The 13,867-nt window shown below is 59.5% G+C and overlaps 1 protein-coding gene across 10 annotated transcripts in view; it reads left to right on the top strand.

Annotated features, from left to right (window-relative positions):
* Positions 1–13,867, top strand: part of MINK1 (misshapen like kinase 1) — a 43,598-nt gene that overhangs the window by 21,593 nt on the left and 8,138 nt on the right. For all 10 annotated transcript variants that reach the window (XM_087867512.1, XM_087867514.1, XM_087867513.1 and 7 more), the window contains exons 2-12: positions 6,778–6,843; positions 8,492–8,548; positions 8,632–8,757; positions 10,421–10,531; positions 10,856–10,946; positions 11,340–11,470; positions 11,749–11,803; positions 11,941–12,019; positions 12,223–12,398; positions 12,898–12,967; positions 13,154–13,364. In XM_087867512.1, the coding sequence (XP_087723638.1) occupies positions 6,778–6,843; positions 8,492–8,548; positions 8,632–8,757; positions 10,421–10,531; positions 10,856–10,946; positions 11,340–11,470; positions 11,749–11,803; positions 11,941–12,019; positions 12,223–12,398; positions 12,898–12,967; positions 13,154–13,364 (1,173 nt within the window). The remainder of the gene's footprint in view (positions 1–6,777; positions 6,844–8,491; positions 8,549–8,631; positions 8,758–10,420; positions 10,532–10,855; positions 10,947–11,339; positions 11,471–11,748; positions 11,804–11,940; positions 12,020–12,222; positions 12,399–12,897; positions 12,968–13,153; positions 13,365–13,867) is intronic.

The raw sequence follows: 13,867 nt of genomic DNA, 5'->3' as shown, positions 1-13,867 counted from the left end.
GGAGGAGCCTGATGTGGGACTCGATCCCATAACGCCGGGATCACGCCCTGAGCCGAAGGCAGACGCTCAACCGCTGTGCCACCCAGGCGCCCCACTGATCAAAATTCTTGATTGAGTGCTGGGGGAGCTACTCTTAGGATTATTTTTCTTTTTTAATTTTCTTGTTTTTTTATTAAGGAATCTCTGTGCCTGATGTCCGGCTCGAACTCAACCCCGGATCACGAGTTGTGTGCTCTCTGACAGCCATCCTGGCGCCCTTGGCGTGTTTTTAGTAACAGCTTTATTGATGTCTAGCTCACATAGCCCACAGTTCAGTAGAGGGGACTGTAGTGTGTTCACGGGCTGGCTGTCCCCGCTATGCAGGGTCAGGACGTTTTCACCAGCCCCAGATAAAACCCAGTACCCACTAGCCGTCGCTGCCGTCCCCCCTTCACCAGTCCCTGGAGGCCACCACTGTTTTCCGACTGTGCATGTGCCTGCCATGCAGCCACACAAAACGTGGTCTTTTTTTTTTTTTTTTTTTTTTTAAGATTTGTATTTATTTGAGAGACACAAAGAGCAGTGGGGAGGAGCAGAGGGAGAGGGAGAAGCAGGGAGCCCGATGCAGGACTCAATCCCGGAACCCTGGGATCATGACCTGAGCCGAAGGCAAGCGCTTCACTGACGGAACCCCCCCCCCCCCGCCCCCCGCGGGGTGCCTCCAGAATGTGGCCTTTTGATGGGTTTCTTTCACTTAGCGTGTTTTCCAGGTTCATCCGTGTTCTAGCGTGCGTCCGTGCTTCATTCCCTTTCCTTGCCAAATAATACCCTGTCATGTGCATGGATCACATTTATCCATCCACCAGTTGACGGACATTTGGGGTATGGCTGCTCCTGGGCTGGGGTGACTAATGCTGCTGTGAGCGCTGCATGTGTTTTCAGTTCTCCTGGGCATCTGCTTGCTGCGTCTCGTGGTAACTCTCGGTCCTACAGTTTGAGGAACTGCCACACTGTTTCCCAAAGTCGCTGAGCCATTTTACATTCCACCCGCGGTGCGCCAGGGCTCCAGGTTCCCCACCTCCTCCCAGTGCTTGTCATTGTCCGTCCCTGTGATGGTAGCCGTTTTAGTGGCCGTGACGTGGGATCTTGTGTGGTTTGGGTTCAAATTTCCCTCATGACTAACGATGTCCGTATTTTCGTGTGCTTGCTGGCCACTCTGGGCCCTCGGAGAGATGTCTGTTCAGACCCTTTAATTGGGCTATTTGTCTTTCTATTGTTACTTTGTTCTTAAGGAGTCCTTTTTATATTCTGGATACAAGTCCCTTATCTGATATATAATTTAAAATGTTTTCTCTCGTTGGGTGGGTTGTCTTTTCACTTTCTTGATGGTGTCCCTGGAGGCACAAAAGTTTTAAATTTTGAGGAGATCCAACGTAATGTTTTTGTTTGTTTTCTCTTGTGGTTTATGCTTTTGGTGTCCTTTCTAAGAAACCATCGCCTGATCCGAGGTAATGATTACTCCTGTGTTTTCTTTTAAGATTTCCATGGTTTTGGGGGCGGGGGGAAAAAGATTTCTATGATTTTAGCTCTTAACATTTTTAGGTCTGTGATCCATTTTGAGTTAAAATTTTATATGGTACACGACAGGGATCCAGCTGCATTCCTTTGCAGATGGATACCCAGTTGTCCCAGCACCATTTGTTGAGAAGACTTGACTACCTTGGTACTCTTGTCAAAAATCAGTTGACCACAAATTAAAGAGTTGATTTTTGGATTCTCCATTCTAGTCCATTGATGCAAGTGTCTATCATTATGCCAGTATCACACTGTCTTGATTACTGTAGCTTTGTAGTAAGTTTTGAAATCAAGAAGCGGGAGTCCTCCAACTTTGTTCTTCTCTTTTCAAGATTGTCTGTCTCTTCTGGATCCCCTGCATTTCCGTCTGATGTTTAGGACGAACTTGCCAATTTCTGCAAAAATGCCCACTTGGATTTTGATACAAGTGCACCAGATCGGTAGAGACTCACAATATTAAGTCTTCTGATCCATGAACATGGGAAATCTTTCCATGTACTTAGGTCTTTAACTTGTTCCAACAATGTTCATATTTTCAGTGTCCACGTCTGACACTTCGGTGGTTAAATGTATTCTTTTGGGTGCTGCTCTAAATGGAATTGTTTTCTTGATTTCATTTTTGGATTAGTCACTGCAGTACATAGAAATAGGGTTGGTTTTTGTTCATTAATCTTGCATTCTGCAACCTTGCTGAACTCATTGATGGGTTCTGATTTTTAGTAGATTTCTTAGGATTTTTCTGTACACGTGATTATGTCATGTGCACACAGAGATAGTTTCCCTTCTTCTTTTCCAACCCAAATGCCTTTTCTTCCTTTTTCTTTCCTGATCACGCTGGGTAGAGCCACCACTATGACGTTGAATAGATGTGGCAGGAGTCAACAGCCTCGTCCTGCTCTCAGATTATTGAAAGAAAAGCACATCTCCATGTGGTCCTATTCTTGAGAAACTCAATCGCACAGTCTGCACCGTGAGATTAATTCGTGAAACCGAGGTTGACATTCATGGGTGGGACAGCTTGGGGTGGGCTAGGGTAGCCGGGGAAGACTTCCTGAAACAAACAGGATTTGGCTTGGCGGACAGGAAAAGCTCATCGTTAGGCAGGGTCGGCGTGTGAACGTGAGAAAAGTAGGCGTGAGTTGAGTCTGTGAGGATGGAGGGGCCGTGGGGCCGTTACAGGGGGATGGTAGTTCATCTCACAGAGAAGCTGCTGCCGGGGGGCCTGCACCCCACCCACCTGTCAGTACCCCCCTGACGTGCAGGGTTTCTCCAAATGAGGCCCCGGACCGACCCACAGTAGAGTCACCCGGGGAAGGCGATGGGGGGCCGTTTCATAGACAGATTCGGCCCCTCGCCCCAGACCTGCGTGCTGCCTCGGAATCCCGGGAGCCAGGTCCCAGGGTGTCTTCCCACGTGACCCTCGTGTATCCTGAAGGCCTGTCTTCCCCAGCTTTTCCACCTCACTCAGGGCCCCGCTCCCACGGAGCAGGTGGTCTTCCCCCCGATGTGGTCATTAAGGTCAAGGCTGCCAGCCGTTCCTGGGGCTCCCTCATCTTCCTCCTGCCTCAACAGACCAGTGTCTCTTCTCAGTCCCTCCCGTCCTCTCTCCCTCCTCTCTTTCGTTATCCGCAGCCTTATCCCCGTCCATTCCCGCCTCCCGGCGTCTGGCTAGACAGGAACCTGATGGCTGACAACAGTTTGAGCAGCCAGAGGAAGGGCTGGCGGAAGCTTCTAGCACATTGTCTTGGAGCCAGGCCCGCGTGCGGGGGGCAGGCCAGGCTGCCTGGGGCCTCCCACGCACAGAGCACCCCTGCAGAGGCACCTGTAGACCCTCCGCGGAGAGAGCCCCCAGGCTTGCGGACAGGCACACGTCTGAAGGGCACACGCAAAGCCAGATCTGTGCATAAATCCGTGCATTGGAATGGGGCCCTCTGAACCCTCAGGTGTGTAAGGGAGAAACCAGACGCACCGAATCGCGAACGTAACCCCGCGGGGGACGCAGTTTACGTACAGGCTAAAAAATCCGTTCGGCAGGCTTCCTCAATCTCCTGTCTTTTTGTCGTCTTCCCTTCCACAGGCAGGGGAGACCTTCCTGTTTTGGAAACCCTCTGTCTGACCCTGCTGCCCCATCATCTGATTCCCCTTCCGCTCAGCCTAGTTTCCCCAGATGGCGCTGTGCCCGTGGGCCCCACTTCTCCTGGCCTGCGGCCCCTCCAGCCCCGCCGCCACCTGCCTTCTGCACCCGCCGCCGGCCTCAGTCCCCGCAGAGGTTCCCGTGCTCCCCTGAGCCTGGGGCCGGTGCTGCTTTCCTCTGTGCCCGTCTGTCCTGCCGTCCAGCATGGAGCACAGGGCTGTTTCTGAGAGGCCGGCTCTTGTGTTCTTCCTTCCCTGGATGCCTGTCTCCTGTGTCCACTCTCAGTCTTTGTCTCCAGACCCTTGTTTCTAACCACCTGACGTCCCCTAACATTGCAAACTCAATGTCCAGACCAAACTGCCGTCACCAGCCCAGCCTGGTCCCCTCACTCTCACTTTCCTGGGGCCAGCTGACTGCAGACCCAGCCTGCCAAGCCCGGCTCCGTCCCCCTGTCTCCTCCAGGAGCCCACCTGACATGCCGGCCTGCTTCAGTCTGTCCCCGAAACCACGAAACAGACCTTCCACCCAGTCCAACCTCTGTCTGTGTGAGCAGGACAAGGCCCCAAACACTTAAATGTTCACTCAGGACACAGCTGGTGCCCAGGACCCCCTAGAAGGGCACTCGCGGGGCCCCTACTCTGCCTGGCAGCTTCTTGGTGGCTCGAGGGCCTTCGCTCGCTCTTTCGGCATAAAATCTTGTACTGCCGCCTGTCCGCGTCAGGGTACTTGGGCTGTCAATCACGAGGTCCATCCTGGACCTTCCATGTGCACACGTGTTGTCGAGCTCTGTTTGCGCCTAACTGAGGACTTGTCACCTAGTTGGTGCTCAATAAATGTTTAACAGGTAAATGAAAGAGGAGAAAGTTGCTTTACAGATTTCCCCTGATTAGGGCGTAGGCGGGCCCAGGGTGGGTGTAGACACTCACTCAGAAAATATTTATTGGTTGGTTAACGATGGGGCAACTCTGAATACCAGACTGAGGTGTTGGGACTCCTCTGTGAGCTGCGGGGGCCAGGCTGGCTCTGGGCACAAGAGGAAGGTCGGGAGGGTGAACGTGGGCCGAGGACGGAGGCGTGGTGAGGCACGAGCCCGGGGGCGGGGGCACCCTGGAGCTGAGAGGGAGGCGAACAGGGACATTTGGAGGAAAGAAGGGATGGGCGACGGGTGTGGAAATGGTCCTGCTGTTGGCAGAGGGCACAGCCTCGGCGTTCTGAGCAGGGGGCTGGGCATCATGACACCCGTCACAGGCGTGGTCTCAGCTTCCTTCTCGGGAAAGCTCTTCCTGGGAGGTGCGGCCATCCTGGTTTGCGGGTCAGGAAACCAGCTTGGAGCTGCAAAGCTGAACCTGGGGATTGTGTCTACCTCAAGGACTTTTCTTCCCACACATCTGAGGAGGAGGCGGGTTCGGGTCTGAGATCACAGAGTTAAACCGTCCATGCTGAGCTGAGGTGCCTGCGGGAACATGGTTAGGACTCCCAGGCCCATCCTCCCCTGTTAGACAAGGAGCCTCCTGAAATTCACGACCAGAGTCCCTGTCCTGTCTCTGTCCGCCTCGGAAAGAGCGGAGCAGACGTAAGAAATGACTGCCCAACAGTCCGAGTTCGGAGGCCTCCGAGAGGCTGAGCCCTTCTGGGGGGCTGGGGGACTGCAGGCAGACAAGAGAGCGGGGTCCAGGCTCCTGGCCACTCTCATCGGTCCCCCTGCTGTGACACTCTCCCACTGTTTTGTTAGACCTGCGCAAGGTGGTTTTGTTGTCGGCCTGTTTTTGTGTTGGGGAACTTCGGCTGGAGCCTAATACTTGCACGCAGAATCACAGAACTCTTGGCCGGGTCAGCCCAGGCCCCTGGGCAGCACTCGGGGAGCCTCTCGACACTTCCCCCGAGCTTCCCTGGAGCAGGTGAGGGCTGTTCTTGGGCTGCTGCGTCCCAGGCCCCGGGCTGGGTGCCGGACACGCCGCTGAGCGAAGAGGGTTCCGGCACTTTCTTCCGGGAGTTTCCAGGCGAGTAAAGACACGGTGCACGATGGCGCGTGCTCTGAGAGGGGACACACACAGGGGGCTGCGCGGCCAGGCCTTCAGGTCCCCTTGCCGGGAAAGTGGGCACAGCTGGCGTCCAGTGAGGACGCCCTACAGAAGCCTCGGGCTGGGTTCTCCCCGCCGTCCGTCCCGTCCACGCTAGGCTCCTCTGCTGGTGGCCGTGGAGGAGCGGTGAAGGGTTCTTTTGTTTCCCAGAAATCCCAGCCTGGGTTTCAAAATCGGGAGGAAGGAGTTTCAGGTTATATACTTTTCAGATGATCAGCCCAAAGGCCCAGGTGCTGCCTGGACAGTGTGTTCTCGGTGGTGTTGCCCCGCCTGCCAGGCCTGCAGGTGGCCGAGGGGGTAGGGCTGCGCCTCCCGGCCTCTCTGTCTCCAAAAGAAGGCCCAAACGGAGGGTGCGGGTGGCCTCCCCGCAGCTGTGCCGGCCGCTTGCTCTCGGTCCAGCAGGCGATGAGCCTCTTTGGAGGCTTTGTCTGAGCCCTTGGAGCCTCTCCTCCTGGCACCGCCTGGCTCCAGAACGCAGGAACCGGCAACGCTCTGTCCCCCCTCCCCTCCCAGCGGCCCCCCCCTCTGTCACCTGCTCTCCTGCCCAGGAGGTCTGCAAAGAAGCAGGAGGAGGGAGCTTCTGGATTTCTGGCCTCCTGCTAGCTTTTCTCCTCCCTGCTTTTAAAAAGTCCTGACAGCGCTGGTTACCTCTTACCGCGCACACACTCTGTGCTGGGCACCGTCTCAGGCTCTTCACGGGCCTCGCCTCGCTTACTGGTGACCCCAGCTCCCGCGCTGCGCACTCGGGCATTGCCGTTTGGCAGAGGCCGCAGACTCTCAGAGTCTGTTGCTGCCTGTGCGATCCCGGGCGTGCCCAGAAGGCCAGCTGGGCTCCCACTGCCGTCATCTCTCCCCTTCCTCTGACTTTTCCTGTAGAACACGAACTCTGAACCAATCCACGAGAACCACAGCTGGGTCTGGGTTCCCCCGAAGCCCCCTTGTAATATCCCTGTGCTCACTCATCTGACTGGATACCTCTCTCCCCTTGTTCTTCCTCCCTCCCCACAGGACCCTGCTGGAATCTTCGAGCTGGTGGAAGTGGTCGGCAATGGAACGTATGGACAGGTGTACAAGGTGAGGCTCCTCCATGGGGCCCTCAGGAGGGCTGGTGGGATCGGCCCTGGGTCTGAGGACTTGGGGGGAGGCTGGGGGAGGGGAGCGAGGGCCTGGGAGAGGCAAGGAGGGTGGAAGTAATGGGGGAAGGAAGCCCAGGACGTGGGGTGTTTTTGCTGGCCTGTGCACGGAGTCTCCATGAGTCCTGGGTGCAGCAGGAGCAGGTCTGGAGCCGGGTGAGGTGTGAGCAGTGGCAAGAGTGGCTGTGTGTGCGCACGCGTACATGCGTGCCTGTATCTCTGCGTGTGTGTGTATCTGTGCGTGCATGTGTGTGCGTGCGTGCACGTGTCTGTGTGCACGTGTGTCCATGTGCATGTGTGTATCTGTGCGTGTGTGTGTGTGTGTGTGCACGTGTGTATGTGTGTGCATGTCTGTCGGGGCTCACCTGGGAATTCAGAGCAGAGCTCAGGCCACAGGTGAAGCCTTGGCTTCTTCCGAGACCGCAGGGAGGCCCAGCCTTGGTGTTGGTGGAGCCCCAGGACCTGTCGCAGAGGGGAAGTGGTTTTCTCGGGCTCCCACAGCTGGCCTGCAGCAGGGCTGGCGCCAGAGCTCTGGCCTTCTGCTCTGGGGGCCGCCCCTGTCTGTTGCCTGTCGCTTTAGCCTGGGCAGGCCTGCCCATGGGTCCCACCAGGAGGGGGAGGGGCACGTTAGATGTTCCAGGTGGATGCTGTCCCCAGAGCTGGAGACCCCAGGGCACATGCCTGCCTTCTGCATCTCCCGACATGATGCTAGGCCTTTCCACCAGTCTCTGCATCTCAGGGGCTGTTTCCTGGATCGCAGGGACCACCCTGTAAGCTTTGGGGGAAAGGTGCGCCCCCTCCCCCATTCCCCTATCACCAGCCTGGTTGTTGCCATGGAGATAGCAGCTCTGCGTTCTACTGCTTCTCTGGGCTTGGGGCCTTGAATGACTGCTGAGGGCAAAAATGACCCAGGGACTGCCCCCCCCTTCCCCAGGAAGCCTGGACTTCCCTGTCCAAGGCTGGGATGGCTCCCGGAGGAATGTCCGAGGGATGAGGGGGGAGGAGGGAGAATGGCAGGGACATACTCCAGAATTTACTCTCCATTAGCGCTGGTGATGGGGCATCGACAGGCCGTTCAGCCTTCTGGGTGTCCCAGAGTTCCCTAAAATCCCAACTCTGTATTCTTTCCTGCCAATAATAATAAAAAGGCTTGGACGGGGATGATTCTGGGAAAGGCTTCCCGGAGGGGAGGGGGGAGCATGAGCCAGTGTGTCTGACATAGAAGGTGCCAGAGAGGCAGAGCCCCTCCCCCAGCCCCCCAGCTCCCTCCAAGGGGGAGAGCATCTCTTTCACTCCCCGCTCTAGCTTTCAAACTGTGGGAAGTCCGGACCAAGGTGAACCTTATTCACCTCCCTCAGCTGTTTTAGGAGAAGAGACCCTTCCTCTTGATCCAGCTGAGTGCTTAGAGTCCAGGCTCCATGGTCGTTCTTGGAGGCCTCTGCCTGCCCCTGTGACTAACCCATAAATGAAGTGTCCAGTCACCATGGGGACACTTTCTAAGACAGAAAACAGAAGGCACGGCCTGTCCCGGACTCATGCCGTCCCTGGACGCAGCCTCAGACCTGCACGCCCGCCTCTCTGTCCCGCAGGGTCGGCACGTCAAGACTGGGCAGCTGGCTGCCATCAAGGTCATGGACGTCACGGAGGTAGGCAGCAGTGGGGGCAGAGGGCGGGCTGGGGCACTGAGGAGGGCTGGGGGCTCCCGGGCTCAGCCCTCCCATTCTCCTAGGACGAGGAGGAGGAGATCAAACAGGAGATCAACATGCTGAAGAAATACTCTCACCACCGCAACATCGCCACCTACTACGGGGCCTTCATAAAGAAGAGCCCGCCCGGGAATGACGACCAGCTCTGGGTGAGACGGCCCCCAGCCCTCCCTCAGTCTACACAGCCTCCCGACTCTCACACTGTGGCCTCTTGTCCTCTGAGTGTTGGGGGAGCCCCGGGGTCCTGGGGTTTGCCCGTGCCCTGAGCAGGGGCTCACACTGTGTGTGGCCCACACTTACTAAGCAGGGAGCATTGTCACCAAGCAAATGCTGGGGCAGGTGAGTCCGTCAGTCCTGCCTCCCCCCCCCCCCCCCCCGCCCGCACAGCTCGGTGGGGGGTGTGTGTGTCCACGGCCCCAAGTACCGTGTGCGGAGGCAGGGCTCAGACCCTCCTGGCAGAGCGCAAGCCCTTCTGGATGACTTCTCTAACCAGAGCTCGCTGTGGCTCCTTTGGGCCTCCCCCAAATCCCTCCGGGCCCAGAACATTCCTGAGAGTCATTGCCCTCCCGGGCCTGGGCCCATTCCCCAGCCTCGCCCTTTCTGCTCCACAGCCCAGCCCCCGGGAGTTAGTGCCAGGGAGCGTGGCACGCGGGCTTGGGCTCATGCTGGGTCTCCCCTCCCACCAGTTGCCAGACAAGTACTTATTGAGCACCTTCTGTGTACTCTGCGCAGATAGGCGTGAGTCACGGCCCCGTTTCCAGGGTGCTCACACACACAGAATATGCCCAGAGGAAGCGCGGCAACGCTGCCCCGGTTACCTGCCGGCCGGTGAAGGGGGATCCGGGGAGACCAGAGGCTAGGCGCTAGCCGGGGCGCCCCCTGCTGGACACGCGGGACCCCTGTCCTTCCCCTGGGCTTGTTGGGTGGGGCAGATGTGCGGCATACAAATTCCCTTTATTGCATGTGCGAGTGCCACATTCCCTCCGGCCTTTCTGCATCAGAAGTGGCTTTTGGAAAATACAGTGGAACACGAGGACTGGCTCCAGTGCCCGGGGCGCTGACGTGGCCCGGCCTCCGCGGTTCGAGCCGGGGTCTTCCCAGGACCCCTCCTGCAGCTCTCTGGCTGACGGCGTGCTGCGCTGTCTCAGGCCGGCCTGGACAATCATTCTTAGCCTGTCTTGCCTCGGTCAGGGGTTGCCCAACTTTTCTTTTGCCATGAAGGCTGGGCAGCAGGTATTCGGGGCTCTGTGGACCGTACGGCCTGTGACGGCTCCTCACCGCACCCGCGGAGCCCCGAAACAGCCACAGGCATGCGCATATGAACGGGGACCGGAATGTCGGTGGGCCCCCAGAAGCCTTTATTTAGGACACTGAAACTTGGATTTTATAGGATTCTTAGTTTGATTTTTTTTAACCATGTATAAATGTAAAAACGAGGCTTAGCTCACCGGCCAAAGTTTGCCAGCCCGCACTCTGGGACTGCCGTTGTGGCTTCGGGCGGTGGGTCCCCACAGGGCGCCGACGAAAGCCTCGGGCCCCTCGCCCAGGAAACCATGCGCACACACCTCATTCTGTCTGCAGTCTCCAGGGTTCCTTGGGCTCCTCCTTGGGACCCAGACGGTCTCCCTCAGCCCCACGTGCCCTGTCTTCCCGCCTGCACAGCCTTCTCCTCTCCTCAGCTCCCCCCTGCTCCGCGGCTCACCCCAGTTGTGGCCCCAAGGCCTCTGGCCCTCCTCCAGGGGGCTGGCGGGGAAGGAGGCCCTGCCTGACGGCTGCTTCCCCCCAACTCCCTGCACGTCCCTGGGGCCGTAGCTGGTGATGGAGTTCTGTGGTGCTGGTTCCGTGACAGACCTGGTGAAGAACACGAAAGGGAACGCCCTGAAGGAGGACTGCATCGCCTACATCTGCAGGGAGATTCTCCGGGTGGGTGCAGCCTCGCCCCCGGCATAACCCTCCCTGCCCTAGGGAGGCCCGGGTTAGGGGTGGGAGGAGGCGGAGGCCAGTGCTGGAGAACTCTGGCAGCTGGGGGGCTGGGGGGGGGGCAGGGACAGGGCCCTTGGGCACCATACCTGCCCCCTGCAGCTGCCGGGCCTTCTCCAGGGTTTGCTCCTCTGAGGACACGCCCCGCGGGCACTTGGGCTCCCGGGTGGGGAGGGGCCGCCCCTGCAGCCCAGCCCCATCTCCCCCTCCCCTCGCTCTCGCACACCTCCAGCACCAGGGCTGATCTCCCCTGCCCTCCTGCCTCAGGGTCTGGCCCATCTCCACGCCCACAAAGTGATCCATCGAGACATCAAGGGGCAGAACGTGCTGCTGACAGAGAATGCCGAGGTTAAGCTAGGTAAGCCAGTTCCTTCCACAGCAGATGCGGCCCCCTGACCTCCAAGACAGAATGAGAGAGGCTGGGAGTCTTGCTCCTGCCCTTCCCATCCCCTCCCCTGCTAGAAATCACTCCAGAAGTTGCCCCCCTGCTACCTCTGTCCCAGGTGCTGGGCAGGTCCTCCTGGGGAGATGGGATATTTTGGCCCCTCCTTCCTGTCCCTTGGCCCTTTCACATTGCTTCCCCCCCCCCCCCCCCCATGCAGGGAGATCAGGTCAGGCTGCTCGGGATGTGGATGGGGTGGCAGAGATGTCAGGGAATGTCTGGGTAGGCAGGGACCGCCGCTGCCTCTGGGGCATGCACCTGCCAGCGCCAAGACCCTCTTTTATGACCCCTCCCTCCGTGTGTTCCCAGTGGATTTTGGGGTGAGCGCGCAGCTGGACCGCACTGTGGGCAGACGGAACACTTTCATCGGGACCCCCTACTGGATGGCCCCGGAGGTCATCGCCTGTGACGAGAACCCTGACGCCACCTACGATTACAGGGTATGGAGGAGGAGGCAGGGCATGGAGGCAGCCGGGGCAGCACAGGGATGGGGTGGTGGGTAGATTGAAGACACTGGGGGTGTGGACGGGCCAGGTGACACAGAGAAGGTGTGGTGGTGTGCTGGCGGTGAGGGGTGGGGTCTGCTGGAGCCGGGCCTCGGGAAGGGGTGCAGACCAGAAAGTGGCCCTGAAGAGGCCCGGATGGTGGGTGCAGAGGATGGTGGGTGTGGAGGGCCGTTAGGGACATGCTCCTGTCCCTCCTTCTCTCCCCTCTGCAGAGTGACATTTGGTCTCTAGGAATCACAGCCATCGAGATGGCAGAGGGGGCCCCCCGTAAGTGTGGAGCCTGGGAGTGGAGGGAGCCCCAGAGGGGCTGGGGGGGTGGGTCACTGGAGGTCATGGTGGGAGGGGCTCCTTGAAGCTCTCCGCATGGCTGCGAGAGGGACTCATGTTGTTCCCCCATGTGCCAGCTCTGTGCGACATGCATCCCATGCGAGCCCTCTTCCTCATCCCACGGAACCCACCCCCCCGACTCAAGTCCAAGAAATGGTAGGTCCCTGGACCAGGCCCCCTGTCTTCACCCTTGCGATCCGTGAGGGTCTGCACCACAGAGGGGTGGGGCCAGGCGGGGCTTTGAACGCGGAGAAGACCATGGGAAAACCCAGGTGGCTTTTGGACGGATGCTTCCCCGCTCGCGCCTGTGACCTCCCCCTTCCGAGGGGCCGTCCCAGTGTGAGCTCTCTCCCTTCCAGGTCTAAGAAGTTCACCGACTTCATTGACACGTGTCTCATCAAGACCTACCTGAGCCGCCCGCCCACCGAGCAGCTGCTCAAGTTCCCGTTCATCCGCGACCAGCCCACGGAGCGGCAGGTCCGGATCCAGCTCAAGGACCACATCGACCGCTCCCGGAAGAAGCGAGGCGAGAAAGGTCAGCGGACCAGCAGGGAGGTGGCTGGCCAGCAGGGAGGGCCTCCTCCGCAGCCCGGCTTCTCCCGCCCCTACCCGCCTCCCCTCCAGCGCCTAGGCCTCCCGGTCCGAGGAGACCTTCTCCCCAAACTCCCAGCCCCATAGGCCTTTGTCCTCATCCACCCCCCCAGCCCCCCGGATCCCAGGCAACCTTCCCAACCGGGGCCACCCTGTTATAGGCCGAGAGGCTCCATGGTGAGCGGGTGCGGCCGCAAGTGCACATTGTGCGCGTGCGCTGCGCCATGGCTGGGGCGTCTGGTCCACCCCCACCCCCACCCCCGCTCCGTCCGTCCTGTCCGGGCCCAAGTTCCAAGGGGCCCAAGTTCCAAGGGGGCGGACGGGGACCGGGTGCGCGGCCCGCCACGCAGACCGTGTTGATCATCCCCGCGGAAGGTTCCCTAGGTCGGGGTGGGGTGTGGGGCGCTGGGTGAAGGAACAGCAGTGCCCCCCCCCCCCCGCAGAGGAGACGGAGTATGAGTACAGCGGCAGCGAGGAGGAGGATGACAGCCACGGAGAGGAGGGCGAGCCCAGGTGGGCCACACCGCCGGCTGAGGGGCAGCCGTGCGCCCTGGCGTAGGGGGCACAGAGCCGGGGAGACCACAGAACCCGCCCCGGGTGCCGGAGGAGCTGGGGGTGGGGGGGGGTGGGGGGCGGGGGCGACGGGCCCTGCCCCCGCGCACACGCACTGACCCCTGCGCCGTGCCGCCCCGCACCCAGCTCCATCATGAACGTGCCCGGGGAGTCCACGCTGCGCCGGGAGTTCCTGCGGCTGCAGCAGGAGAACAAGAGCAACTCGGAGGCCCTGAAGCAGCAGCAGCAGCTGCAGCAGCAGCAGCAGCGGGACCCCGAGGCGCACATCAAGCACCTGCTGCACCAGCGCCAGCGCCGCATCGAGGAGCAGAAGGAGGAGCGGCGGCGCGTGGAGGAGGTGGGCGCCCGGCCCGGGCTGGCTCGCCCTCCCCCACCCCGCCGCGTCCCTGCTTCCGCCCCCCGGCTCGCCGCCCCCTCCGCGTGGGGGTGTCGGCGGCCCGCAGAGAGGGTGGTCCCCACCCCCTTCCTGCGCGGAGCCCCTCCCGTTCGTCCCGCCCGTGATCTCAGGTGTCAGGGCGGTGGGGCCCCGCACACGCTCCAGCGGCCTGGGCGTTTGCCCCAAACAGCCGTGTGGTCTGATCTGGAACTCCCTTCTAAAGGTCCTCCTTTTATTTTTGGTTGGTTGGGCTTAGATTTGCTGGAAAGTACGGTCTTGTCACTTGGAGTAATTGGAGGCGGGTGGGAGAAATACCTTTTAGTAGTCTTATTTTTAAATAGGGGTGGTTTTTTTAAAATCACTGATTTAAAAAGGGAGCATCTGTATCCGTACGTACTTAGATGCCCTTATTTTGCGGGACGGACGTGGCGAGGAAGGAGAAGGTATAAATATGGCCTTCAACA

This window comes from Ursus americanus, chromosome 14 (assembly GCF_024610735.1).
Source record: "Ursus americanus isolate L20-20 chromosome 14, mUrsAme1.1.p, whole genome shotgun sequence".
In the NCBI taxonomy this organism is placed as follows: domain Eukaryota; kingdom Metazoa; phylum Chordata; class Mammalia; order Carnivora; family Ursidae; genus Ursus; species Ursus americanus.
Note: the sequence above shows the minus strand (reverse complement) of the source record. Positions and strands in the feature narration are given on the sequence as shown.